Source organism: Populus trichocarpa, chromosome 8 (genome assembly GCF_000002775.5).
Source record: "Populus trichocarpa isolate Nisqually-1 chromosome 8, P.trichocarpa_v4.1, whole genome shotgun sequence".
NCBI lineage: Eukaryota > Viridiplantae > Streptophyta > Magnoliopsida > Malpighiales > Salicaceae > Populus > Populus trichocarpa.
The window spans coordinates 16,228,986-16,256,934 of record NC_037292.2 but is presented as its reverse complement, the minus strand read 5'-3'; the positions used below and the strand labels follow the sequence as shown (position 1 = coordinate 16,256,934).

The 27,949-nt window shown below is 35.1% G+C and overlaps 1 protein-coding gene and 1 long non-coding RNA gene across 5 annotated transcripts; one reads left to right on the top strand and one right to left on the bottom strand.

Annotated features, from left to right (window-relative positions):
• The first annotated feature begins 12,046 nt into the window (after positions 1-12,046).
• LOC127905627 (uncharacterized) lies at positions 12,047-22,321 on the top strand. The gene is made up of 2 exons (XR_008059821.1): positions 12,047-12,799; positions 20,481-22,321. It is a non-coding gene; the product is annotated as an uncharacterized LOC127905627 (long non-coding RNA).
• Positions 22,322-24,817: 2,496 nt separating this feature from the next.
• Positions 24,818-27,906, bottom strand: LOC18101828 (cullin-1). Of its 4 annotated transcripts, XM_024606399.2 has the most exons (9): positions 27,615-27,906; positions 27,382-27,514; positions 26,950-27,049; positions 26,674-26,859; positions 26,535-26,582; positions 25,862-26,065; positions 25,690-25,767; positions 25,136-25,225; positions 24,818-25,048 (listed from the first exon to the last, which is right to left on the bottom strand). In XM_024606399.2, exons 2-9 carry the CDS (start codon positions 27,480-27,482, stop codon positions 25,013-25,015), a joined length of 843 nt encoding a protein of 280 aa, XP_024462167.2. In that variant the 5' UTR covers positions 27,483-27,514; positions 27,615-27,906; the 3' UTR covers positions 24,818-25,012. The 4 variants fall into 4 exon arrangements, with proteins under 4 accessions (XP_024462167.2, XP_024462166.2, XP_052310789.1 ...); XM_024606398.2 differs by having other exon boundaries at positions 27,382-27,901; XM_052454829.1 differs by having other exon boundaries at positions 25,132-25,225; positions 27,382-27,900.
• Between the last annotated feature and the right edge of the window lie 43 nt (positions 27,907-27,949).

Below are 27,949 nucleotides of genomic sequence, written 5' to 3'. Positions count from 1 at the left end.
ATTCATCATTCAACTTCCATTAATCTATCGAAGTAAACAAACTCATTAAATTTATATATCTGCTTCATACTTCTTAAACAAGATATTAATAAACCTTCCTTTTGTGCTCAATATATCAACACATAGTTATGGGGCTTTACTTGGAAGAAAACAAATTTTTTTTTTTCTAATGTTTAAGTTTAACTTCCTTGGGTTGGGATTATTATCTTTTTTTTTCTTCTCTTTTTTTTTTTAATATATATACATATAACTTAAAACACAATACATCTTTAACCCATGTAACGAGCTTTCGGCTAATGACTCCCAGACCAGTTGGTCTTAAGGCATTAGGTGTTGAGACACCTCTACGAGCTTAGTAACTCGGGTTGCAGATACTGATACGTAGATAGTGCAATGTTTGATTCCCTTAAGCTTTTCTCCTTAACCTATGTAACAAGTGTTGGACCAATAGCTCCCAAGTCAGTTGACTTTAGGGTATTAGGTGTTAAAACACCCCTTCGAGCTTAATTGCTTAGGTTAGGGAGGCTACGAAACCAAACTTATCTACGTTTTTATTATCATCAATATTATCAATTTTTTTTAGCAAATTATATACTATCCCTTTCCCTTAGTTGTTACCTTTAACAAAAGAACATAAATAATGTAATAATCTAATGTGCAACCCACAATCATATGTTAAAGTGCGTGTGTGTAAATGAAGGTTTATGAATACTTGTTAAATTAGTATATGAGCAGAATCAAATGATAACAATGCGAGAGTTTGTAAACCTGAATATTTCAAGAAGTATTATGATAGACTTTGTTAAGAATGTTTACTAAGATGCGTCTCAAGAGTCACTTTAACAAAATAACTCATTTACTCTGTCATCCTAGTAACAACAATTTTGCAAATGGTTTATGAGATAGAAAACGCAGTTAGTTAATTTTTTTAATAACAACTACTACCCTTTCCCCCCCAACCAAAATGAGACATTGTCCTCAACATCTTAAGGTAGAAAGATAAAGTATAGAAGACATCACCTGAAGCAGCGAACACTAACAATCATGAAACACACTTAAACAAATATAAGAGATAACAAAACAGAAAAATATTATGCTATTAATAAAACCAAAAGACACAAATTTTTACAAACTAAGACTTAAATCATAGTTGTGATTGTAGCTCACATCTTCCCTTGGTTTTACGTCTAAGAACGACTTAAACGCCTTCTATGGGTTGGGGATAGGCTTCCCATCCAGTTTTCTTAAAAACTGGCAAACAGGGTCTTTTATAGTCAGATTCCCAAGACTAAGTCGATCATGTTCTTTATGAAAATGGGGCCATAAATCATGAATTGCACGATGTACATCTCCACTAGGATGCGTCTCAATAGTTAATAGAAGATTATCTAAAGACCCCTTACTTAGGCCATCCTTAATGGATTGTATTTTATCTTCACGGTTTATAGATATCATTCCTAAAGAACGACATTGTGCATTACAAGTCCATATGGCACATCGATGACAGACTTTCAGTTGTTTTGCACGACGTTTCTTTGCAAAAGTGCTCTTACCTGTCCCAGGCATGTATGAAATAAAAGAATTAGAAGACTCACCTGATAATCGGACCTTTGCTTCAATCATCCAATGAATATCTTCAGGAATTCCATAATTCATTAACAACCTCAATCTTGCACACCTAGCTCGGTAAATTTTAGTAATCGCATTTTAAGGCAAAGCGGGAAAATACTTTTTCAATTTTTCAAGAGTGGTGTCCATTTTTTAGATGAGAAGTGGAAAAGAGATGCAAAGAGAAGGAACAAGAAATTGAACAAATATATACACAGATATCAGTTATCATGGGAAACTGAAAGAACCGACTTAAGAGTCATAGAATACCGTTATCTGCCATTTGACCGGGGTGAGAGAGACTAGCAAAACAAGAGTCACACTAAAAAGAAACACAAAAATAATGTGAGAAAAAAAAATAATCAACCTTTATCTATAGGATCATTCAAACCAATGGATTCATTTTCACTAGGAAAATTATCAAAGCAAGCTTTCAAACAATGTTCATTTACCTTAAAAACATTGTCATTATTTGGATTCTCAATATCAAAGGCCCCATAAGGATACACATATTTCTCAATAAATGGACCGCTCCATCTTGATCTTAGCTTTCCAAGAAATAAATGGAGTCGAGAATTATAAAGCAAACCTTTTTGACCAGTATCAACTTTTTGACAATTTTCACAAGTTTTGCAGAATGCATGCATGTCCTTGAACATGGTGGGCCAATAAAATCCATTTTAAAAGATTTTTGCAACTGTCTTTTTTGACGAGAAATGACTCCCACATGCTTCAGAATGACAAATTTTAATGACATTACTTACCTCATTGTCAGGAATGCATCTTTGAAATATTTGATCAGGACGATATTTGAATAAGTTAGGGTCATCCCAATAAAAGTTCTTCACTTCGTTCAAAAACTTTCCTTTATCTTCGGTACTCTAGTGAGATGACAAATCTCCTGTTGCAAGAAAATTGATATTTTTAGCAAACCAAGGCATTGAACTAAGAGAAAGTAAGGATTCGTTAGGAAAGTAATCATCGATTGGTGTGATGTCAGATGTCGAATCTATTGTCAATCTTGACAAATGATCCGTATCAACATTTTCGGTGCCTTTCTTGTCCTCGATTTCTTCCTGAGAATAAATCATTTGCAAATCTTCAGATTTATCAAACTCAATTTTACTCAAAGTAGATTCAAGTTGATCATAAACTAATTCTTCAATAACATCTACTTCTTGTGAATCATTATCATCTCCAGGTTGCTTGCAAATGTTGAAAATATTCATCTCCAATGTCATGTTTCCAAATGATAGCTTCATAAGTCCATTCTTACAATTAATCAATGCATTAGAAGTTGCAAGAAACAGACGTCATAAAATAACAGGAAATGAATTACATGCTTCAACAGGTTGTGTGTCCAAGACAATAAAATTCATAGGATAAATGAATTTATCGACTTATACTAACACATCTTCAATTATTCCTCTAGGCACTTTTACAGATCTATCAGCAAGTAAAAGAGTTACATAAGTTGGTTTTAACTCACCGAGATTGAGATTCTGAAAAACTGAATATGGAAGTAAATTCACACTAGCTCTAAGATCAAGTAAGGCTCTTTCAATTTTTGTTCTCCAATAAAGCATGAAATTGTAGGACAACTAGGGTATTTGTATTTCAAAGCATTATTGTTTTGAAGAATAGCACTTACTTGTTCGGCTAAAAAGGCTTTCTTTATATTTCAAATCATTATTGTTGCATTTCATCCCAAGCACGAATGAATCATGACCTAAGATTTTGTAGCTATGTTTTAGCTTTATCTTTTAATGAAAAAGGAAAAAGATTTAATCTGATAGTGTTCATGCTACAATTTAAGTCATTATAGGTGTTACAAACTTCTTCAAATTCTCTCAAATGCAAGTATGGATTTTCTAGATCTAAGCCATGAAAAGAAGGTAAAAGTTGAATAATGCCTGACTTAAAATTAAAGTGAGATGCATCAAGAGGAAAAACTATACATGAGGGTGCACCTGTTCTTGTTGGATTCATGTGGTCTTTTAGTGTTCTAACTCGATTATTCTCATTATTCTCATTATGAAGCGATTAATTATCTTCTTCGGCCATATTTTCTGAAAATGATGAGGATACCCTACAAAGTCTACCACTTAATGTACGTGACCAAACTCTCATGCACGTGTAGGAAGAGAATAGAAGGAAGAAGAAAACAAAAGAAAAAGAAATAAAACAAAAGAAACAAAGTTAGATACAAGAAAAAGTGAAAAGTGAAAATAAAATAAATATTATAATTTATACAAGAATTTACCTCCTAGGCAACGACGCCAAAAACTTGACATGACCAAAAGATTGATGTCTTCTTCCAAGTGCAGAAGTGTCGAAGTAATAAATAACTCGGCAAGACTGGGGTCGAACCACAGGGAAATTAACTATATAAATTATAAATAACAATAATACATCAACAACAACAACAACAACAAGAATATTAATAGTAATAGTAATAGTAATAGTAATAGTAATAATAATAATAATAATAATAATAATAATAATAATAAAGAGAGCTTTGAGATGTGATATTGATATAAGGATTAAACAATGATTAAAAAACAATTGTCAAGGTTAGAGGATCCACTAATGGTATTTCAAACAAGTATAGTATAAAACTCTTATTATTGAATTGGAAACCACATACAAAGAAGGTTCCAATCAGATTATAAATTGTTAACATGATTACATTAGTTATCTCATTCGAATAATGCTAATACTTGTAAATGTTGTCAGACATTCATGATTATAACTTATGTTAATAACAAATCAAGTATTTGTTGTACCAAGGGTTATACAATATAAATCTAGATTAACCATTTAACAAGCAAAGTATTAAGAGTGAATAAGATAACAAATACAAAACATGTTAGTATCAAACATTAAAGTCCATGTTAAGTTTATACTATACTTATTCTTACACCATTAGTGTAACCTTTTTACCTTGACATAATAAACTTAGCTAAACATAATGAAGAAGAGAAACATAAATAAACAAGATAAGAACATAAATAAGATATAAGTTAACTAACTAAAGGAAAGGAAATGAAAAACATAAACAAGAGATTAATATAAATAAAACTTAAGCATTACAAAAAGAGAGAGCAATAGCATGGTCTTGATCTAAAAACCAAGATGCCTAAATGCATGGCAAATGCCTCCTTTTATAGGCCAAAATTTGGAACTATTGATTTGATGACTAATTGTTGAGTGGGTGGCCACATCTTGACTTGGTGACAATCCTTATCTTCTTGTCTGAACAAAACGTCATTGATAACGTCAGAATTTGAACAGACTTAAATCATGAAAGTTCTAGGAAATTGTCTGAGCTTACCAACAAAATACGAATCAGTGCATTTGGACTTCTAGAACTCGAGATATGAGCTGAACACTGAACAGTGTTTGGGCTGCAGAATAGATTCCGACTTCTCCATTGTTGCTAAGATTTGGACTTCCAAACAACATAATTGAGTCTTACATGCCCATGAATGTTTTAGGCCTATGTCTTAGCTTCCTAGCCATATAAACCAAATTGAAATCGAAGATCTACAGCTCCAGATATGACCCAATGACTGAACAGTGTTCCAGTTTGGACTGAACCAGCATCTCTTTCTAAGCTTAACCCTCTCTTTGTCTTCTCAATTTTAGTAGTTCAACTCATCAATCAATCCTTTGATTTATGTGATAGGCCTGCATTTAAGATGAATATTTACCATAAATTAAAGGTATCTTATAGTATCAGACTTGTTATTATAAAACATGCTGTAGTTAAAGAGTTATTGATACTTCAAGTGCAAAATGATGATATAAAACCTTGATAAAAATGCACTTTTACTAATCAGGTACCTTTCAAATCATCAAATCTCATTTCACAATACACTTTAAATTCAAGTTCTTACAAAGCACAAATCTTGGCTTGATTTCACAAATAAATCAAGTCACCATTTATCAAATCCAAGGAAAGAATCAAAGGATTATCTTATTCTTTTGAAAGAATATTTTAGTTAGAGATTATACTCAGTCATATATTTAATAAAATCATATATTTGTACACATGTGCTTGTTTAATTTCAGGTATTCAAAATTGTTTCTACAATTTTTTGGCGACTCAATTGGAGAAATCTCTACCTCTCATCTTATTCCATTAAGAAAGAATTTTCAACAAACTCTCAATGACAACTAGGAGGAACATAATCATCATTGTTGCTTCTAAAAGCAATAAGTCTATTGATTTAAGTCATCAACATAGCATTAAAGATTCTTTAACCCTATCATTGAAAACAAAATCTATCGTTGAGTTGTATGCACAAACTAAACTGACTCTCAAGGTGACATCAACTTCGGATGCAAGAGGGGCACGAAAGCTCACTCAAAAGTTGAAACCACAAGTAACTCCACTACAAAAATCAAGTGGGGTGTGTGGAATTTCTTAGGCTCTTAAGGTGACTTCAACAATTCACCTATAAAAAATTTTCCATATCAATCATTAAGTAAGGCTTTCGGTTTTGGCACCATGTTAGTGAGGATGATCAAGACTACATCTTTGAAGGATCAAATGGCTAACTTGACAAAACGCGTCGAGAGTCTTTCAACTTCACTCAAGGCAAAAGACTATGAGATAGAAAAGTTGATGAACAAACTTGAGAGCATTAATGAAGGAGGCCAAACCTCGGTTACCAAGGCTTTTCAAGTAGATCAATTAGATGTCATTGGAGATTCTATAATTAGAGATTCTATAATTGGAGTTACAAGGAATATATGTTGTATTACTGATGGTATCTTCACCATGAATCAACTAAAAAAACTTATCAAGGAAGCCATCACAGACCAAGTAGAAAGCTCAATTCAACCCTCATATTTTTATGTGAAGCCGTATACCCAAAGAATTGATCTGCTAAAGATGTCTCTAAGCTAGCAACCACCAAAGTTTCAACAATTTGATGGCAAAGGGAATGTTAGACAACATATAACTCACTTTCTAGAGACCTGCAACAATGTCGAAACTGATAGTGATTTCATTATAAAAAAGTTCATTTGTTCCTTAAAAGGTAATGCTTTCGACTAGTACGCTAACTTGGAGTCTGGCTCGATCGATAGTTGGGAGTAGTTGGAACGTGAGTTTCTTAATCGCTTCTACAACACTCATTGTATGGTTGACATGATTGAACTCACCAATGCACGTCAGTGGAAGGAAGAGCCTGCCATCGACTACATTCATCGATGAAGAAACCTTAGCCTTAACTGTAAAGATTGGCTCACTGAAACTTCTGCGTCGGACATGTGTATTCAATGGATGCATTGGGGACTACACTATATATTACAAGGCATCAAAACAAAAGCTTTTGAAGAATTGGCTACTCGAGCACACATGGAACTTAGCATTGCGACAGTTGAAAGTTCAATATTACCTATGCAAGAGCCCAAGAGAAATAAGCCCGAAGGTCATAGATTCGAAAAGAACACTCTAAAGGTTAAGGGAAAGTAGTCTTTAATAGTTAACCCGGCTGCCGTAAAGGTACCAACTATAGTTAAGAGAAATGATTGTGCAACACCGGCTACGTTTCAAAAGGTGAAAGAAAGAAACCATTACTAAAAGAGTGACAAGAAAAGGTGTATCCATTCCCCGACTCAAACATATCTAGGATGTTAAATGATGTGTTTGAGACAAATCTCATTGAGTTGCTAAAGGTGAAGCGTCCTGAAGAAGTAAACCAAGTGGACAATCTGAACTATTACAAATACCATCACTTGATCAACGATTCCGTAGAGAAGTGTTTTGTGCTGAAAGACAAGATCATGAGGCTACATGAGAGTAGGGATATTGTTTTTGATGATGAAATAACAGCCTTTAATATCATAATTATGGTCAATTTAGGCCCACATTACTCGCTCATTACAATAAATTTCAGCTCATTTGAACTTATAAAACTTGGCGTCATTTTGCCTATGAGCTTCATTGTATCCTCAAGTCAAACTTCATGTATAATAAGAATCTCGATGGTGAGGAAGCTAATTTATGAGTCGATATACTGAAAGATTCGATGAAAGTCCATACCAGTTAGAAATGAGGTTTTTTCAACTCAAAGCTTAAGAAAACCCATTACATTGAATGAGTACTTGCCAATAGAGATAAAAAGGATGGAAAATGTTCTTGTTGCTTGCTATCATGTTGATAAAGAGAAAACTCTTATTGAACCTGTCATAAAGGAAAGTCATGTTGACTCTTCAAACTTGTCTTACGGTGTATGCACCACAGAGATATCCTTCAATGATGAAGACTTGTTACTTGGATCAAAACTCTATAATTGACCTATTTTAATTAAACGATATGTCGATAAAAAGATGGTGAATTGTATCTTGATGGATGATGGTTTGGCAAAACATCATAGGAAAGATAAGACTTGCGATACACATGGAAGATATAGAATCCAATTCACTTTTCCATGTCATAGATGCCAAAACTACTTACAACATGCTACTTGGAAGACTATGAATACATTAAAATGGTATTGTCTCCTTAACGCTCCACCAATATTTTAAGTATCGTCAAGATAGATAGGTGAGAAAGATAGTGGCAGATACCGACCTTTTTACCATGTTGAAGCCCACTTTGCTGACACAAAGTTCTATTTTAAATCAACTATGATGGAAGAACTATGATCCCCATCTGACCATCTAGAAGAGGGAAAAATTGTCTCTAAAAGCTCAAAAAAGCATAAGTCATCTGGAAATGAAGGAGTGACTTGTTCAATGAAGAATAAAGGAAAAGAAAAGGTAGTAGAAAACTTTATTAATGATAAGGTATCATGTAAAGCCATAATACTATGATATATCCCAGTATCAACAAGAAAAGAGGGTCAATATCGTTTTACTAAAGATGAAGAGAAGATCAATAAAGGGCTCAAAAACTTGACTTTTCCAATTACTGATCTTGCATTGAACAAGGTCTCAAAACCTTTATTAAAAGGGTTTTTCATCATACTGATTTGATGGTTACAAATCCTAAAGGACTCCCTAATAAACAGGTGAATGACTTTGATCCCAATGCTTATAAGCTTTTAGCTAGGGCTGATTATTGTCATGAGGACATTAATAAATTAGCAAAGGATGACGATACGACTTAACTTGAAGGTAAACACTTTTTTATAAAGACTAGAAAGGCATAGAGAGAGAAGAAAACTCCTGGCAAAACTTTAAGGGTTGGTCTTGGGTACAAGTTTTCCACACCGCTGCATTTTCAGATTGGTAAAAAAGCCTCGCAATACATAAGTGTGAAAGAAGTGAAGGATAAATAACAAAATCAGCCTACACCTCTTAGAGCTTTAGTTTGGGATCATCTTAGTGTGACTACAACTCATGCTTCCGTTATTGTCAGGATTGGAACCTAAAAGAATAGAAGGGAAAAAAAACACACATCAGTCTTTGCAAGACTTGGACAATCCAAGTCAAAAGTTGATGAGCATGTACTTGATCATCAACTAAATTTGATGGACGGTTCAAAGGATCCTTGTATCAAAATACCTTCACGCATGAAGAGACAATGCGAATGGGTGGTGAGTGCTAAAGGGACATTGAAATGGAAAAAATATACGATAATAATCACAAACCCCTCTAATGAAGAAAAAAAGATGAAATAATGTATCTCACTTCAAATCACATCACTATTGAAGAAAATGATAATGATGAGCTTATCATTGAAGAAGATGTCGAGAAAGCTCCGCCCTCCCTTGAATACAAAAATATGCCTACATCGGATGAGGTTAAAGAGATTAACTTAGGAACCATTGAAAACCCATGCCCAACCTTCATCAATATAAACTTATCACCTGAAGAGGAAACAAATTACATGGAACTTTTGATGGAGTATTGAAATATCTTCACTTGGTCCTATGATGAAATGTCAGGTTTAGACCCAAGGGTTACTGTCCATGAATTAATAGTAAAAAATAGGGTTAAACCTTTAAAATAAACCCATTATCACTATCGCCCTGAACTCATCTTATAGAGTAAGGCTGGAGTCAATAAACTTCTCCAAGCAGGTTTCATTCATAAGGTCAAATATCCTACATGGATTTCAAATATCATACCGGTAAAAAAGAAGAATGGCCAAATTCGTTTTTGCATGGATTTTTAAGACCTTAACAATGCTTGTCCTAAAGATAACTTTCCACTTCCAATCACTGAGATCATGGTCGATGCTACCACGAGCCATGAGAGATTAACCTTCATGGATGGTTCATCTGGCTATAATCAAATTCTAATGGCACCCGTAAATGAGGAGAAGACGACCATCCGAACTCCGAAAGAGATAAATTGCTATAAAATCATGTCTTTTGGCTTAAAGAATATAAGTGCCACTTATAAAAGGGCGATGTAAAAGATTTTTGATGATATGCTTCACCAATATGTTGAATGTTATGTTGATGACCTCGTGGTGAAATCCAAAGAAAAAGAAAATCATTTGTAAGATCTTCATCTAGTATTTAAACAGTTATGTCGATTCCAACTAAAAATGAACCCACTAAAATGCATATTTGGTGTGTCCTCGGGCAAATTCATAGGGTTTATAGTTCGACATCGAGGAATTGAGATTGACCAGTCTAAGATTGATGACATTTTAAAAATGCTGGAGCCAAGAAACATCCATGAGTTGAAGAGTCTCCAAGGAAAGTTAGCCTATATATATATAGATTCTTTTCTAACTTAGCAGGTCAATGTCAACTATTCACCCACTTGATGAAAAAAGATATGTCATTTTATTGGGATGAAGCTTATACTAATGCCTTCAACAAGATTACAAAGTACTTACTGAATCCATTTGTCCTATAAACACCGGTACTAGGACACCCACCTATCCTCTATATTGCGGCTTAAATACATTTCTTGGGAGTGTTGTTGGCACAACAAAATGATGAAGGCAAGGAAAGTGCTTTCTACTACCTTAGTAGGACGTTACATGAGGATAAACTGAATTATTCTCCAATAAAGAAGACATGTCTAGCATTAATGTTTGCGATAAAGAAGTTAAGACATTACCTCTAAGTACATTTAGTACAACTAATCTCTCGAGCTGACCCTCTCAAGTACATCATCTCAAGGCCAGTACTATCAGGAAGATTGGCAAAATGGGCTTTATTGCTTTAAAAATTTAAAATTGTCTACGTCTCACAAAATGTGATCAAGGGGCAAGCACTAGCTGATTTTCTCGTTGATCATCCTATTCCCAACGAATGAAAGTTCTCTAAAGACCTGTCTGATAAGGATGTTTTGTTTATTTAAATGTCAGAACCGTGGAAAATATTCTTTAATGGTACAACACGATAAAATAGAGTCAAAGTTGGAATAATATTCATCACACTAGAAGGAGAGATCTTGCCTTTCTTTTTTTCACTTACCGAATGTTGTTCCAATAACATGGCTGGATATCAAGCCTTGACTCTTGAATTGGAAATGGCGGTAAATATAATAATGTCTCACCTTAAAGTTTTTGGGGATTCTCAATTAGTCATCAGACAACTCCTCTCAATTTATGAAGTCAAGAAGCTAGAATTCGTCCCATATCACAAGTATGTGTTAAAATTGACATCACTAGATTGTGTCACTTTAGAACATGTACCACAAAAAGAGAATAAGTAAGTCGATTCCTTAGCAAATCTGCTGTCAATATTAGCATAATATAGTGAGGAAATAAAAGTCCTTGTATGTCAAAGATGAGTCGTTCCACCAAAAACTCATAATGTAAAAGAGAAAGAACAAGTAGGAGCGCTTTCTGTCTATGAGATTGAAAAAAAAGTCTAGCGCCAGCCGCTTATTGACTATTTAAGACATGTTAAGCTATTTAAAAACCTACGCCATAAGACAGATGTGAGGTGAAAAGCTTCTCGTTTCATATATTTCCAAGGCACTTTATTAACGCTCTTTTGATGGAGTCTTTTTATATTGTCTCAAAGATGAAGAAGCTATAAAAGCACTAGAAGAAACATATTCAGGGATCTGTGAAGCACACCAATTGAGTCCTAAACTTCACTTTCGAATAAAAAGAATAGGGTACTACTGGTATACAACGGTGAAAAACTGCATAGAATATGCTAGAAAATGCCAAAATTGTTAATTGGCTGGGTTTTGGAAGAAATAGAAAAACAGGGATAGGATTAGAAAATGACAGAAATGCTGCCACGATGGGTTACATTTCTGCTGCCTTTGTAAACGACACCGTCTCTGTCTTTTTACATTAATTCACTTCTTTAGCTAGACGGTGCCGTATGAGAACAGCCCCATCCTGGAAATATTAATTAGCATGGCACTGTACCCCGTCTGCATTTCCTTCCCTCCTCTGTAGCTGTTTCTGTTGGCCTTTTATTCTCTTGTCCTTGCGCCCGGTTTTCATCCGCACATCACGAGGAAACAGTTTTGTACGTCCACGGCGCTAACTGTGAAAGAAGACAAAGGGAGAGGAGCCTCACACCATCTAAGGGCTGGGATGAGAGGGTTTTAAGGTGGTCTCCATGCTTGGTTTGGCTATATAAACCAGTTGGTTGTGCAGCTAAAAAGGGGGAGGATGAAAAAAGGGAGGAGGCGAAACCAAAGAGAGACGAAAAGAAAACAGGGGGGAGGAAGGAGAAAAAAGAAAAAACAGAGAGAGTAGAGGGAGACAGAGAAGTAAACAGAGACATAAAAAAGGAGAGGGAGACGGAGAGAAGTAAACAGAGACGGAGGGAGTTAAACACAAAGAGGGGAAGAAGAGAGAAAAAAGGGGAAAGATACAGAAAAGAAAAAACAGAGGGAAGGAAAAAAAAACTAGAGTGACAGAGAAGACCGAAACAGAGAGGGGAGAAAGGAAAAAGTGAGACGAGAAGAAGATAAAAAAGAAAGAAAGCAGAGGGAACAAGAAAAAAGGGTCGGGAATAGAAAAATAGAAAAATAGAAAAAACCAGGAGAATTACAAGAGAGGAGATTATTTTCAGCTCATCTTACCTTGCGGAAAAGGACTTCACAAAACTCTAAAAGGGTTTTGAAAAAGCTCCTAACGGCAGAAAGAGGGAGTCTTTCTTTGGTTATTAGAGGTAAAAAGGCAGAAGCTTTTCCATCAGTTTGTATATCATCTTCTGCATTCAAAACATGCAGGATCCGTAGAAGCTTTTTCCATCGGCTTGTACGTTATCTTTGGTATTCAGAGCAACTGGATTTGCAGGTATAAGTCTTAGTTTCTCCTTCCTTGCCATATTTAAAAGTTGGTGTCTGATGATTGTTCTTTCCAAAACCTGTTTCTGCTTTCGTTTGGGACATTTGTTTTCTGTTTTGGCAACAAGTTGTACGCTTGCCCATTTGTTCCTTCCATACATGTGAGAGTTTAGATAGTTTGTCTATGTTAGAGTTATGTGTTTCTTCCTTTTTCTCCTTCCTAAGAGACTGTGAGTCTTAAAGGCCCTCACCACCTCTAGTCTCCTTTGTTCGGTGCCTCTCTGTCTTATAATGTTGCATAAGAGAAGTTTTGTTTCTAAACAAAGCTTTGGCTAGAGGAGAAATTAAATAACGCAAGGGAAGTTCCAGGGAGAAAGTAAAAAGGCATGAGGGAAGTCCCTTTACAATCAATGTAGTCTTTTGGCAGACTTTTGGTTCACGTTTTCATTTCTGTTGTTTATTTTGAAAAGAAGAGGCAGCTGGGCGTGGGTTTGTGCTTGTAGTTTTTAATTGCTTAGTATAAAGGTGCGCCCAAGTCGTTTCCTTTTGCATGAAAATAGCATGGCAGTGTTAAATGATTGGAAAAGAGGATGGGTGGCGAGTTACGGTGGCCTGTTATAGGTTTCGGTTTCAGAATTTTGGTCTTCTGGTGCATATGGATGTGTTATTTTTCAGTTATAGGATTTGGGTTTAAGTGGACGGACTGAGTCTTGTGTGAGTAAAATTTGGCTTTGAAAAGTTTTTTTATATATATATATAAATTTATCAGTGTTTTGGGTTTTTTTTTAAATTTTTTTGGAATGGATGTGTATGGCTTGTTTTCTTTTTTTTTGTGGTGCTTGTGTTTTTATCAAATATAAAAATGTTTTCTTGTATGTTGCATACGGTCAATACCCTAACATATTTTCAATATTTATCTTTAAAAAAACAAATATTCAAAGTTTAAAAGAAAATATGTTTTAGCATGGATTTCTCAAACACAAAAATTATTTTCTTGCATTTTGGATTTTACAACATGTTTGTAAATTCCGAAAGGTGTTGGCCAATATTTCAAAAATATAAAAATCTTATTTTTGGAGAATTCATCTTTATTCACCATTAATAGTTGGATTAAGAAATCCCAAAGGGGTTAATATCCAAAATATTATTGAGAATAATTTGCTATTATTCACTGTTAATATTTGGATAAAGAAACCCCCAAGTGGTTAATATCCAAACTTTTCTAGAAATAATAAGTCATTATCCCTTAATAATATAAGGGCAAAGAAACCTATGAAAGGTAAATGTCTGAAATATTGTTAAGGGTAATCTAATTTGTTTATTTTTAACATAAGAGCATATTTATACCTAAAATGTTATTTAGAACAATTTAATTGCACATCCTCAAAAGAAACCTCAATTATAATTGGGAACATTTTAAATTTTGATTCCACAATTTATGAGTCATGAAAATATGAAATACTAAGACAAAAATGGGCTTTTAAAGCACCTTGAATTTCCTTAGATTTCTAACTTAGTTTTTTTTCTTCTTTTCTCTTCCTTGCGATTTACGAGTCGCAAACACTTGAAATATTAAGGAAAAAATAAGCTCTTAAGCACATTGAATCTCCTTAGATTTCTATTTTAGTTGTCTCTAAATTCATAAATTCTGAATTTATTTCAAATCAAGCATAGACTTCAAGAGATCAGCACCGTTTCTCTTTGGCACTATATAGACATATCAAAAGGTATAATCCATATTGGCCAAGGGTTCTTTGCCTTAGACTTTGAACCCAAGTTCGTTCATCACAGCAGACTTATCCTAGGAAACTGATGGGATTAGAGAACACCAACACCATAGCAATTATAAGTCAAACAAAACACCAAGCAGCTTACCTTAGGTAGGACGTACTAGGGGTGTTAAAACCTTCCATTTACGCAACCAGTCCCTTGCCTTAGAATCTCTAAAAGATCAATTAGGTTTTCTAGTGATCATAATACTAGGTGGCGACTCCCTTTTTCACAAAACAAAAACCCCGAAATCAATTCCCCGCTCCGGGAAGGGTCATCGTGACGTCGAGCTCTCGAAAGGGTATGACAAGCCTCAGTAACATTTTTTGGAAATAACCTTGGCTAGGATCGCACCCCAAATTGGGGGCAAGTGCGAGAGACATAGAAAAAACCTCAACGATTGAAAGTGCCCAAACAACACTAGGGGGCATAAAAGAAAATTCTCAATCATCAAAGGTGTTAAAACAAAGCTTGGGGGTATGAAGAAAAATCCAAAGGATCCAAAAAAATTTTAGCAAAAAAAAAAAACCAAATGAGATGCTCAACCAAATAAAGAAAACAAAAACAAAGAGAAAGAGCCCAAGCCCAACATTGGGGGGCACGATAGACCATTTTGGAAAGATATTTCAAAGACAGAAGATCAGGAAACAAGCACTAGTGATCCTTAGACTTGAAATCCCTAAAACACCTTTTGAGCCTGCAAATATCCTTTTTCTTCATAACCAATAGCCCAAGCCTACATTATGTGCCTAATCAAGTACTTTCTGATCAAAGGCAAGCAATCTAGATTGCTTTCTCATGCGAACCAAATCATTATTCATGCAAATAAAATAAATGCTTTGCAAATCGGTTCTCTATAACCCTCAAATTGAATTTTGAACCATTTTTTGACCAACCAAACATCACTTCACATTTTTCACCAAAAGTAAAACAAAAAAAGTTTTCATCACTTCTGAAAACCTCTCCATAGGAATTACTTGAATTTCTTCAGAACAAGTTTTCTTTGAATTGATGTCAAAATGATTTCTGTGTCTGGAATAGCTTTGAAATTCCAAAAATTCTGCATGAAAACAACTCCTTATCAAACCTTTCTTCATATTAGCCTCATCCCCAAACCTGAATTGAATACTTGGGGGCATGATTAAGCTGGCGGGCAATCAAAAACACCTGGTAGGGTTGGCTCTATGATTCCTTTTCTAAGAAAAATGTCGGGCAAAATTGACAACCCTTGAGATAAAGGGTGGAAGACGAAGAAGTATGATGATATCAAGCCCTTCCAAGAGGTCAAGGTCCCAAGATATGACTTGAGTAAGCAAGAGCGAAAAAAGCCATCGAAGTATTACTACCAACACTCCAACTTTTGAGAAAAGAAAGACACCATGAAGAAATGGGGACCTACATTTCTCAGGTAAGTATACATGCATATTGATCATAATGCATTGTTTTCAACATTGTCAGATCAGTGTTTCATCATCACCTTTTGGGTAGTGCGTTTTCTAACCCTACCTCATTTCGAGTACGCCTTTAAGCCCTCACTTCTTAGGCAGTGCATTTTCTAACCCTACCTCATTTTGAGTGCGCCTTTGTGCCCTCACCTCCTTTCGAGTGCGCCTTTGAGCCCTCACTTCTTAGGTAGTGCGTTTTCTAACCCTACCTCATTCCGAGTACGCCCTTAAGCCACCATCTCTTAGGTAGTGCGTTTTCTAACCCTACCTCTTTTCGAGTGCGCCCTTGAGCCACCATCTCTTAGGTAGTGCGTTTTCTAACCCTACCTCTTTTCGAGTGCACCTTGGAGCCCTCGCCATCCTTTTCCTGGGTAGGTCACCCATTACAACGCGACCAATTCTCCATGTTTTTTTATCTGGGCAGGTCACCCATTACAATGAGGCCATTCTTCCACTTGGGTAGGTCACCCATTACAATGAGACCACTGTTTCCTTTTTCCTTGGGTAGGTCACCCATTACAATGAGACCAACATTTTTCTAGGTAGGTCACCCATTACAACGCGACCAATTCTCCATGTTTTTTTATCTGGGTAGGTCACTCATTACAATGAGACCATCCTTTTTTTGGGTAGGTCAACCATTACAATGAGACCATTTTTCATGTTTTTTTTTATCTGGGTAGGTCACCCATTACAATGAGACATTTCTTCCATCTGGGTAGGTCACTCATTACAACGAGACCACTTTTCCTTTTTTCCACTTGGGCAGGTCGCCCGTGAAAATAGAACAGTGTGAGTGTGTGTGGGCAGGTCGCCTTTGAAAATAGACAACTTTTCTTCAAAAGGGACAGGTCCCCCAAGATAATGAGATCATTTTCTTTTTCTTTTCTTTACAAAGTTTACTATGCAAAACATTGAGGAGTTTTGCTTTGTAAGCATTGTAAGAGGGGGCATCTGTTGTTACCTAATTTTTGACCCACCTTTTTGATAAAAATTTTAAAAAACCCAAAAATAGAGAAAAAAACAACGAAAATCCAAAAAATACGTTTTTAAATATATTTGCATCGTTTTTAGCATTTTCAGCATCGTCTCAAAAGAATTTAAATTTTCAAAGATCTTTGGAACGCGTTCAACTTTTAACGCGTTATTTTTAAAATCACCGATTTTCCTCATTCAAGTCGATGTTGATAAGAAAAATCCAAAAAAAATAAGAAAAAATCAAATTTACAAAAAAGAAAGAAATTGAGGGACCAAGTTTGGGAACCAAACAATATTTTGCCTATAAATAGTAGCCTTCAACACACATAATGGAGGGGGGCAATTTTAAAAGAAAAAACACAAAAAAAAAGGAAACCTAAACCTAAATCCATCTCTACCCACTCAACCCTTCTCCTTTCTAAGGAGCCGCCCCCCTTCTCCCTCACCAGACCTTCCCAGCCGGCCACTTCAGCCCCTCACCTGATCTCCCTTCCCATCTCTATTTTCCCTCATTTTCTCCTCCCAGCCAACCAGATCTTCCCCCCACTCTCTCTTCAACTACATCGTCTTCCACCTTAACACCATAGAGCACGTTCCCCACTGATTTCAGCTTCATCTTCGACAACTGTCCTCCAACAGCAACTAGCACACGACAGCGCCCACAGACGTCGTCCCCTTCCTCATCCACTAGCTCTTCTTTGCACAGTCCGACCTCCAGCAGCAGCCCCCGCTGTCTTTTTCATCTCCTCCTACCAACCTTGCAGCGCTGCCTCCTCACTCACAATGTTAGGTCCTCCACAACAGATATGTCGCCTGAAGAAGAGGGAAAGAACCACTAACCGGGAAATAGACCCAAAAGGACCAGATCTAAGAAGGAGAAAACAAAACTAAAACAAATTGCTCGTTGCGATTGTGTTGCTTTTGGAGGTAATGACGTTCCTCACAGCCGGTAGGGAGGGGAAAGGAAGAAGAAAGCAGGCCGGATCCGCCCGTTTCCGAGCGTTGACTGCGGCGGCGCGTGAACCCACGTGACGCCAGTGGCGGTGGCGCATGGAGGAGACGCGCCGCCACTGTTCCTGCAGTTTCAAAAGGCCTTCCCTGCAATTCCTAGAGTTTTAAGTGCTATTTTGTAAATTTTAAATTGTTTAATGTAATTTTTGTTCAGTTTTGAATTTTTATAATTTGCAGTGTGGATGTAAATAAAAAAGAAAAAAGAAAAAAAATAGTGAAAGTGAATGTGTTGTTTGTATTTTTTTTATGATAAAATTGCAAAGAATAAAGAAGAATTTAATATTTTGATTTGCTCACAGTTAAGGATTATAAACTTACACGTAAGTCGTATTTCTAATATCCGATGAAAGAACAAAATTTTTGAAACTTCTTTATCACATCAAAGCCACGAAGCAGCTTACCTCAGGTAGGGTGCGTTAGGGGTGCTAATACCTTCCCTAACCATAACCAGTCCCTTACCCGTGAATCTCTAACAAGACCAGTACACCCGGGTTCCCTAGTAGCCCTCAATTAAGTACTAGGTGGCGACTCCCAACGAATCAAGCAAACGAAAAGAAAATCACCAAAACGACGCCAAACGGGTGACGTGCGACAAGGGTGGCGGCGGCTGAAGGCCACGACGGAGAGAGAAAGAAGAGAGAGAACTGGATGCAGGAAAAATGGGCGGGGAAGGTTGGTTTTTGACCATCTTTGCGTTTGATTTTTTTCCTTCCCCAGAGCATGAAATCCACCCTTATTTATAAGGAATCGAAGAGGGTAATCTTGTCTACACAAGGGAAAATTTTCAACCCTTAATTCGGTTGGCAAGGATCTCAACCGTTGGCTCAAAGTGTGCATCGTGAGTTGTCAAATCTGTAGGAAAAGGCTGTTGGAGTTGGCCTATTTAGGCCGGCACCGGCGCCGTCTCGTTGTCATTTAGCTTGAACTGTTAACATGAGGTTGTAGAGAAATTGTAGGTGACCATTTGCGTGCACGTTTTGTTAGATTTGATGGAGAAATAAAGCATTAAATGCACCTGAATTGTTCACATGAATTATGCTTTTTAAATAAAGCATTAAATGCACCGTTTGAATTATTAGAAAATAAATTTGAGAGAAAAAATTTTCACATGGTATTTTAAAAACGGGCTAAGAAAAAGATGGTATTTGATTGAATGAAAAAGATACTCAAACTTGACATAAAGGTGTTTTAGTAAATATGGATAGATTTGCTATATAAATAGGAAAATTATGCAGAAAATACCTAGGATGGCCGAATGAAAGAGAGAGAGAGAGAGAGAGAGTACCTTGAGAGCAGAAACTCAAACGGCCATATCTCTGGATTGCACCTTCGGATCGGGCTGATGTTTGGATATATTATACTCCTTGCCACCCCTAACATCTAACCGTTGGGATCTAAAGCTCTGATTTTGTGTGAGAGATATACCCCTCGCAACATTTCAAGGAAAACGTACCTGCACAGTCACGGTCACTAGCAATTTCTGCCTTCGTCCACCGTTGGATCCTGCACAAGTTTTGATATGTTGGGAATATTAATGAGCTATTCATTTGAATGGTGGAGATCAGGATTAGAGTCTTCGATGAGAAGTTATTCATCGGTGAACAATATATTGTTAATTTTCAGGTCAATTTGGTTTTGTTTCGATCTAGGAAGATCTATCCGTTAAAATGCTCTGATTTTATGGTACGTGTTGCATGATATAATGATGGTTAACTTCATCTTTTGGAGTTTATTAGTTCTAATTGAGTTAGGAGAAACTTGAACCTTACTAAAACATTTCTTTAAATTAGGTAGCAAGAATGAAATAAATGGAAAGTGTCTTGATTTGTGTTTAACCATCAAAAACATGCTAATTATAATTTAAATTGAAGAAAATCCTTGGTATCGTTTCTTAGGTATGTTTATCCAGATTATTCATAGTAGGAAAAAGGAGATATTGGTTGTCCAATCTATGTATTGGGACTAAACAGTTTGATCACCCACCTTTTAGCTGAGGTTAGGGCACCCAAATGATAAACTTCCAATTACAAAGGTTGTAGGTATGGATGTTATCTTTCAAACAAAACTGCCCTCGTGTAATTTGGAGTTATAGAACTCCAGATATGGACTGAAAATAGAAGAAGGGTTGAACTGTCTTGTACTTGACAAATTGTGTTGAGTACTATAACAGATAATTTCAGGAGTGTTAAGGGTAGAATTTGGCTTTCAATCCTTTAGTAGAGTTGTAGAACCATGTCTTACATTTCCAAGGAACCAAACCACACTTAAAACCAAAGTCTACAACTTTACTTATGAATTAAGTGGTAAACAATGTTCTCAAGTGAAAAAAGATCTAGGAAGTGTAATGAGGTAGTTGAAGGAAATATTTAGAAAATGAAATTAAAACATGGCGATGAATTCATTTGAATAAGATTGCAATAGTATGAGAACATACATTATAATAAAATTATAAGAGGGTACTAATTGTATCTCTTGATTCTCAAACAGAAGAGATGCCTAGAGCAGGGTCGTCAATAGTTGAAGGGACTAGGTAGGTTGGGGAAACAGGTAGGTGTATTGCACTTTGTCTTTTCAATTTGTTTAAACTCATTGATAAATTTCATAATTTATTATTTTATTGCTTCGATAAATATTGGAATGAATATGAGTACTTTGCGTACATTGATGTGTATCAACTAGTTATGATATAATTGAAATGGATACGAGTATCTTGCGTATATTGATATGTATCAAACTTGTGATGATATTATTGGAATGAATATGAGTACCTTGCATACAACAAGATAGATCAATTAATTAGGATAATGTTTGAATGAACACGTGTACCTTATGTACAATGGTATGAATCAAGTTAGCTAGGATAATGTTTGAACAAACATGAGTACCTTGTGTGCATTGTCATATATCAAATTAATTATGTTATTATTATAATGGATATGATTACCTTGCATACATTGATAGGTATCGAATTAGTCATGATAACTTTGGAATATATGTGATGATCTTACATACCTTAGTATGGATTGAGTATGTACAATGACTTGGAGATTGGAGGAGAAATGATATATAATTTATCATCGTAGTGTTGGTGGCTAAGGATATGTTACGATGATACTTAACATTATGATGAGGGTGATTAAGGGCATAAATTGATACTTGGCATTGTGATAAGGGTGACCAAGGTTATGTGAATGATGCTTAGTGACTCTAGTGTCGGTAACTAAGGTTATGTGTGAATAATACTTGGCAACTGTGATTACAATGTATATGATGTTAATAAGAAGAATGAAAGGGGATCAATACAAATAGAAGGTTGAGAAGACATTGATTAGCTATCCGGGTTTAGATAACTAATGATATTAATGAGGTTCCATTAGTACCGGCATTTCAGATGACATTGATTAGCTATCTGAGTTTGGATAGCTAATGGTATCAATAAGATTTCATTGGTGCCGACATTCCTTAAATTGATTAGTCGATCCTAAGTAATTTGGTGGCTAATGATGTTAGTAAAGATTTCTAACATTGGCATGGTTACTCCTAGTTAAGGAAAAAAGATAAGTTGATTAACTATTCCGGGTTGAGAATAATTAATGATATCAATGGGTCATAATGGTATCGAAAACTATTTCTGGTGTGATTAGCTACTTTGGGTAAAGAGGCTAATGATGTCAAGGGTTCTTGACATTGACAACTTTGATGGTAAACCAAATATGAATAAGAATTGATTAACTATTTCGGGGTAGGAATAGTTAATGATATCAATCGGTTGTATTGATACTAATGAGATTCAATAGTATCGACAATTACCTTCCAGAAAATCGGAGAGAAAGTATTGATTAGTTATTCCAAAAGAATGAGATAAGCTAATGATGCCAAGAATGGAATATCTTGGTATCAAGTGAGAATTGATTCACAAGGAGATGGTGTTCGAAACCATTGAGTTGAGTGGAGATTTCCAAGATGAAATTATTCTCGGCAAATGAGATAGGATGTTAGATAGATATTGGTAATAGATGGAAAATGTATATTATAAAAGAGATTTATGCCTAAATTTATGTATCAAAAGAAATTTCATAGAAATTATTACATGTCATTGTTATTGTTTGTTACTACCTTTTTATATTTATATGTATATGTTAATTTTTATTTTCAGGTTCATCTAAGTCGTGTCAAGAGTGATCTTAGTTTAGTTACCTTTTGCTTTCGACCATGTAATTATTTGTAAATTAAAAGACTTATTTCCTAAAACTTGAAATGTAATATTATCCTATAAATTTGGATGTTTGACTTTAATATAATGTTTGTAATTCTAAATACCTATTTAACCATGCATGTTTATAGTTGAAATCGAATCATTCACTTGAATAACATTATATGATGTTATCATTCACTTGAATAACACTTGAATAACATTATATGATGATATGATGTAAGGAAAGATAAATTTGCATAGCCAACAAGAAAAAAAAGCCATTAAATAAACTTTATCTTGTATATGAGGAGGGATGTTAATCTCTTTAAGAGGATGAATGAATTTGCCAGAGCAAATACGAGACTTGTTAATTGAACCAGATGGATAAGTACTCTTATTGGATTCACTAGATTTACCTACAGAGAAAGGAACCTTGAAGAGTTATTACATGATCACCATAAACAGTCTCATATTTTTTATGAAAGGCAATAAATAGATACTTGCAGCTCTTTGGAAGAAAATAATTTCCTTTCTTATTAGCTTCATTAAGTTCATCAGCAAAAAGGATGACTTCATCATAAAAAGTGCCGAAAAGAGGAAGGCCGCTACATGATTTCAATTCTTAAAGTGACACAAACTCCTCACCATTGAGGGTAGATAGCGTATTACTAGCAGGATTTCAATGGTTGTAGAAAGAAAGAAAGGATAACATTTATCTACCAATCATATGTTAAAAGGGATGCAAAAATGGTGTCTCGAATATGTGTCTTCTCGAGGATCGGCTCGTAATGTTTTAAAATATCTTTTGTCCATTCCCAAAACTTGGGAGTATACTCAAGTGCATCAGAGATTGGGATATAATTCATGCAAGTTGCATCTCTATCACGTTTATGATAGTCTAATGGCGACAAATCAGCTGGAAAAGTGGTTGAATGTGGAAAGGAGGATTGAAATTGTAAAACTGATTGAGGCAAACCACCATGACCATAAAGTTCATAAAAAGGGGTAAGAACTTACTTTGATCAATAACCAAAGAAGAGTGATGTTCTAACATTTGAAAGAAAGTTATGAATCGCAAAAATTAATGGTGCGTTAAAAAATAGCAACCGTGACCGTTAAAAAACGACTCTTCAAGCACCAAGTCTAGTGAAATATTATAGCTAGAGAATTTAGACCACCAAAGCAACTCATGTGGAACCTTAAGTCAGGTGGTTAACCTATATCCAAGTTCCAAATAATGTCAAAGAAAATTTACCATCTAACACGAGACACAAAGTTATATTATTGAGAATATGATCCAATAATTAAACATAAATAAGTCACATAATTGCTCTTCAAGGGTATATATATGAAAATTTAATATGATCAAATCGAATTCTAGTCGAAAATATATTTAAAATATAAAACCTTCTTAACTATATTTTCTAAACATGCCCACTTGTTTTTAAAAGTAAGTGAACTTATCTCAAGGGGGCATATGTAGAAACAAAAGTTTTCTACCAATCAAATTTCATCATGTTATTTTTATTTTATTTTTATATGAAAGGATAAAATAAGATTGAAATTAATGACATGGAAAATAAATGAGCTTTTATATATTTCTTGACCAATGAAAGGTTGACACTTGGGATGAAATATTTAAGATATCTTGTCATAAATACAAGATCCATCAATAAAGATCAACCAATAAAATCATGTCATGTGGCATTGGAAAAGAACCCAAGAACCCCTAAAAATCTCTATAAATAAATGGTCTCAACTTAGAGAAAAAAAATAAATTCTAGGAGATACAAATTTTCTTAAATACAAGCTCTTCAAGCAAAGAAACTCTCTCAAAAGTTCTCAAGCCTACTTTATCTACATTTGAAGTCTACAAAGAATGAAACTCTGTTGGATCAAACTTAAACGCTCCATAAGAGTTCTTCAACAACACTTTGAAGACAAATTAAATATACTCTTCAAAACATTAAATCACCAAATCTCGCTTCGCAATACACGTCTAAATTCAAGTTCTTGCAAAGTACAAATCTTGGCTTGATTTCACTAATAAATCAAGTCATCATATATCAAATTTAAGGGAAAAATCAGAGGGTTGTCTTATTCTTTTGAAAGAATATTTTAGATAAAAATTGTACCCAATCATATATTTAATAAAATCATATATTTGTACATGGGTGTTTGTTTAATTTCAGTTGTTTAATTCCAGGTACTTAAAATTATGTCTACAGATATCTATATAGATACCCGAAACTCAATGAATAATATATCTAAATTTCTTAATCAATGAATATAATAAGTAGAATATGTATATAAAAAAATCTGATTTATCAAATCTAAATGAATGCCTCACAAATCCACATCAAATAAACCTTGCTTATCTTTTCCAGGATAGATCAGCTAGAATTTTATCAAAGATGAATGCCAAATAAGTCAAAATAAGTGGTAGCTTACAGAGCCAACACAACAGCAGAATCACCTGGAGTTGAAGAAGATAAAGGCTCAACACCATCCAAAAGGTTCCCAGCAGCAAATCAATTCAAAAATTTTAGAACAGCATTCCAACAGAAATCATCTCAGAAATGGACCAAGCAACCCAACAAACACACATGGATTCCTTGACAGTTGCATATGGGGAATAAAGCTCATGAAGAACAATAATGATTGAATCAGAAATTCAGTTAGCATCCAACATCAAGACACTAAGGGATAAACATGATACTAATTAGAATTCAGCCACCAGTGCAGAACAGCAGTAAGCAAAGTCCAGCATATGTATCCTGTAAAGAAAACAATGATACAATGTACTATTATCACCCAGATGTGTCTACTGGGCAGATGGCAGAACAGCTTCACTGCAAGTCTGCAACAAATGATTTAAAATATTATTCAGATCTTTAAATCCACCTCAACCCCAAAGAAATCAGCACAAGTAAGTTTCTTAGCTGACTTGCTTACGATCTGCCAAGGGAAATTCATCAACTTGTTTCTTTCTTTCCAGTTCATTAGCATGTGCATTGAGCAATTCTTGTTCTACAACCTGCTTTAAGAATAGTTAACAAATGAACAACTAAATATATCAAGGAATACATCAAGTGTTTTTCGTTTAGAAATACATTAAAATGATGTTTTTTTTTTTAAAAAAATCATTTTTAAAATCAACATATCAAAATAATTTAAAAATATATATAAAAAAAAATTTAAAATTTTAGAGAACACAACCACGTTCCAAACATGGAACGATACATTTCACTTGGAAACGCACGTTGCACTGCAGGTGCAACTCGTTTCCGGACCCTTAATCCGAATTGCTTTGTCATGAACTAAAATAGCAGAGGCCACTTGGATATGGGAGAATTAAGAGCGAATGTTCACAGTTCAGGTCATCTTGAAGAATTTTTCAAACAAGGCTGAGACTTTGAATCCCAGCATGCAACAATTTATCCCAAGAAGAAAAAAATCATAAACCTGTCAATTGCTTCTCAAAAAGTATAAGCAACAAACCTCCAGTAACTTCTTTTGGTTTTCGGCCTGCAGGTAAGGAGAAACTGTGTCCTTCTCATGTGTCAAGCATTGGCTAACCTAAATTTCATTGTGAAAGACAGCATTAAATGAACCCTCCGCATTAGTACTGTAAATAGATACTTCAACTGAGAAATGGAAGCAACATTAATACCGCAAGCATATATTCATTATAAGATTTCTTTTGCATCCAATATGAAGCCTTTTGAGAGTAAAATGCAGCAGTGTCCTTGAGGATTGCTTCTTCAAGGTTTTGCTTATGCTGTTTTAATGAACCTACTCCATTCTCTGCATTGATCGCCAAAATACTTTTCACCAAGGCCTGATCGATCTGCTCACCCTCACGTTCCCGGTTGATCTGAATATCAAAAGTTCTATGATTTCAGACATTACTACAAGTGCAAGGGGTTTTAGTGAACAAATCAACTATTTCAAAAGGGATTCTTCAAGTATATAGGCAGAGTCAATCATGATAATGAGTTACTGCCAACAAACAGTCTACTTCAATTATCATACAGAAACAATCTAGTGAAAGTATAATTTACCATCGACTAACAATATGAAGTATTTGGTAGCTAGTGGGGATATCAGGACAACAAGATGGAATCCAAAAAAGTTCTCGTATCGGGCTAATCCAGAGCATATGAAACCGAACATTGGTAACTAGAAGTAATTAAGATTTCTAAGACAATCAGTTGTTCTTCTTATGTCGAACTAGTGATCTATAGAGTTAATGTTATTCATAAGAATTCGACATGAACGATATTTCTTGCTCATGCCCTGTGATCGGAGAAATGCTATGAATTTGGTAGAAAATCTAAACGTACCATGGCTATCACAGCATCTTTTACCGGGCCAAATGTCTCAGCATACACCTGAACACAAAATCAAACTATACATCTGGGAAAAAAGAAACCAGTACCATGATTCAGCTTTGTGAAAAGATTAAGAATTTCCATTACTAACCAGGTTGTAAAAAGTGTTGTAGCTAGTTTGTTGAAGTGAAGGAAGTTTTCTCCTTGCAATAAAGTATCTGTCAAGATAGTTGAAAAATCTAAAAAGCCATAAAGTCATGGTTTTGAGAATAGACCATCTCCTCACTATTTCTTGCAACAAATCTTGGTCTCTCTTTCCATTTAAAGCTGGCAAAACCTGGAATCAATAAAGAAGCAAAGAATCCAAATATGAGGAGATTTTTATTATCACCAAGTGAAGTTTGTAAATCTCAGAAATGCCACTGACCTTAGAGGTTATGTACTCTTCAAATATCTTCTTATAATAGTCATACAACTCCCGAGAATATTCACCGAGAGGGTTGGGGGTACTGAGTTCATAAATAGTTCTGCTCAGCTTAGTTAACTCTACAAATTCCATGTAACCAGAAAGAAGATAAAAACAACAACAAAGGTAGCCTGTAGCCATGCATAATTTAACTGGACAAAACAAAACATTCACTTGTAATTGGGGTAAAGAGTTGCTATCTAAGACATTGCTCAGAAACAATTTGGCCAAAATGTAACATAACACAGAGATATCAATCATTAGTTTTTGTTAATAACCACCCAGCAGGTGGATCCATCATCATGACTAGCAAGTAAATATCCAAATCCGCTTGTAGAATCAACAGTGTTTTCAATGGTGAAGCTATGAGTTGATAGAGAACGAAAAGGATACGTGTAGTATCGCATGTAGTCTTCGGATGAGAACCCTTGGACATTGTCAGTCCCTTCTGCAATCCCAATGGCTCTATCAACCGCCTCCTGTATCACTACCATTCCTTCTTCAAACCTTTCAGAGCTTTTGACATCTGCAGTGGTCATGGACATGCTTATAGCTTCCGGCTATGGCTTTGAAAATGCGATTGAAAGACTGCAAAAAAGCGGTGTATCGGAGCAATTCGACATTACATGTGTTCTTTCTCTATGTGGAGTTGAGTTTTCTTCCTCAAAAGCGAAGACTTTGACTTTTCATAACTTCAGGGAAGGTTCTTTCATGGTCCCTTGCCTGGTAGGTGGTTCAATTTTCTCAACAGGAAGGCTTCTTTTTCTTGACAAGGAATAGATTCGTGCATCGTTACAGTATTGCAACTCCGAGGGGTTTTAATATATATATTTTTAATACATTCAAGCTAGGTTGATTATATCTCTGGATTGAATTTAATAAATGTTTATTAAAGTTGACATGAATAATAAGCATTTAAAATCAAATAAAAAAACTTAATTTTGATTATCAATACACATTA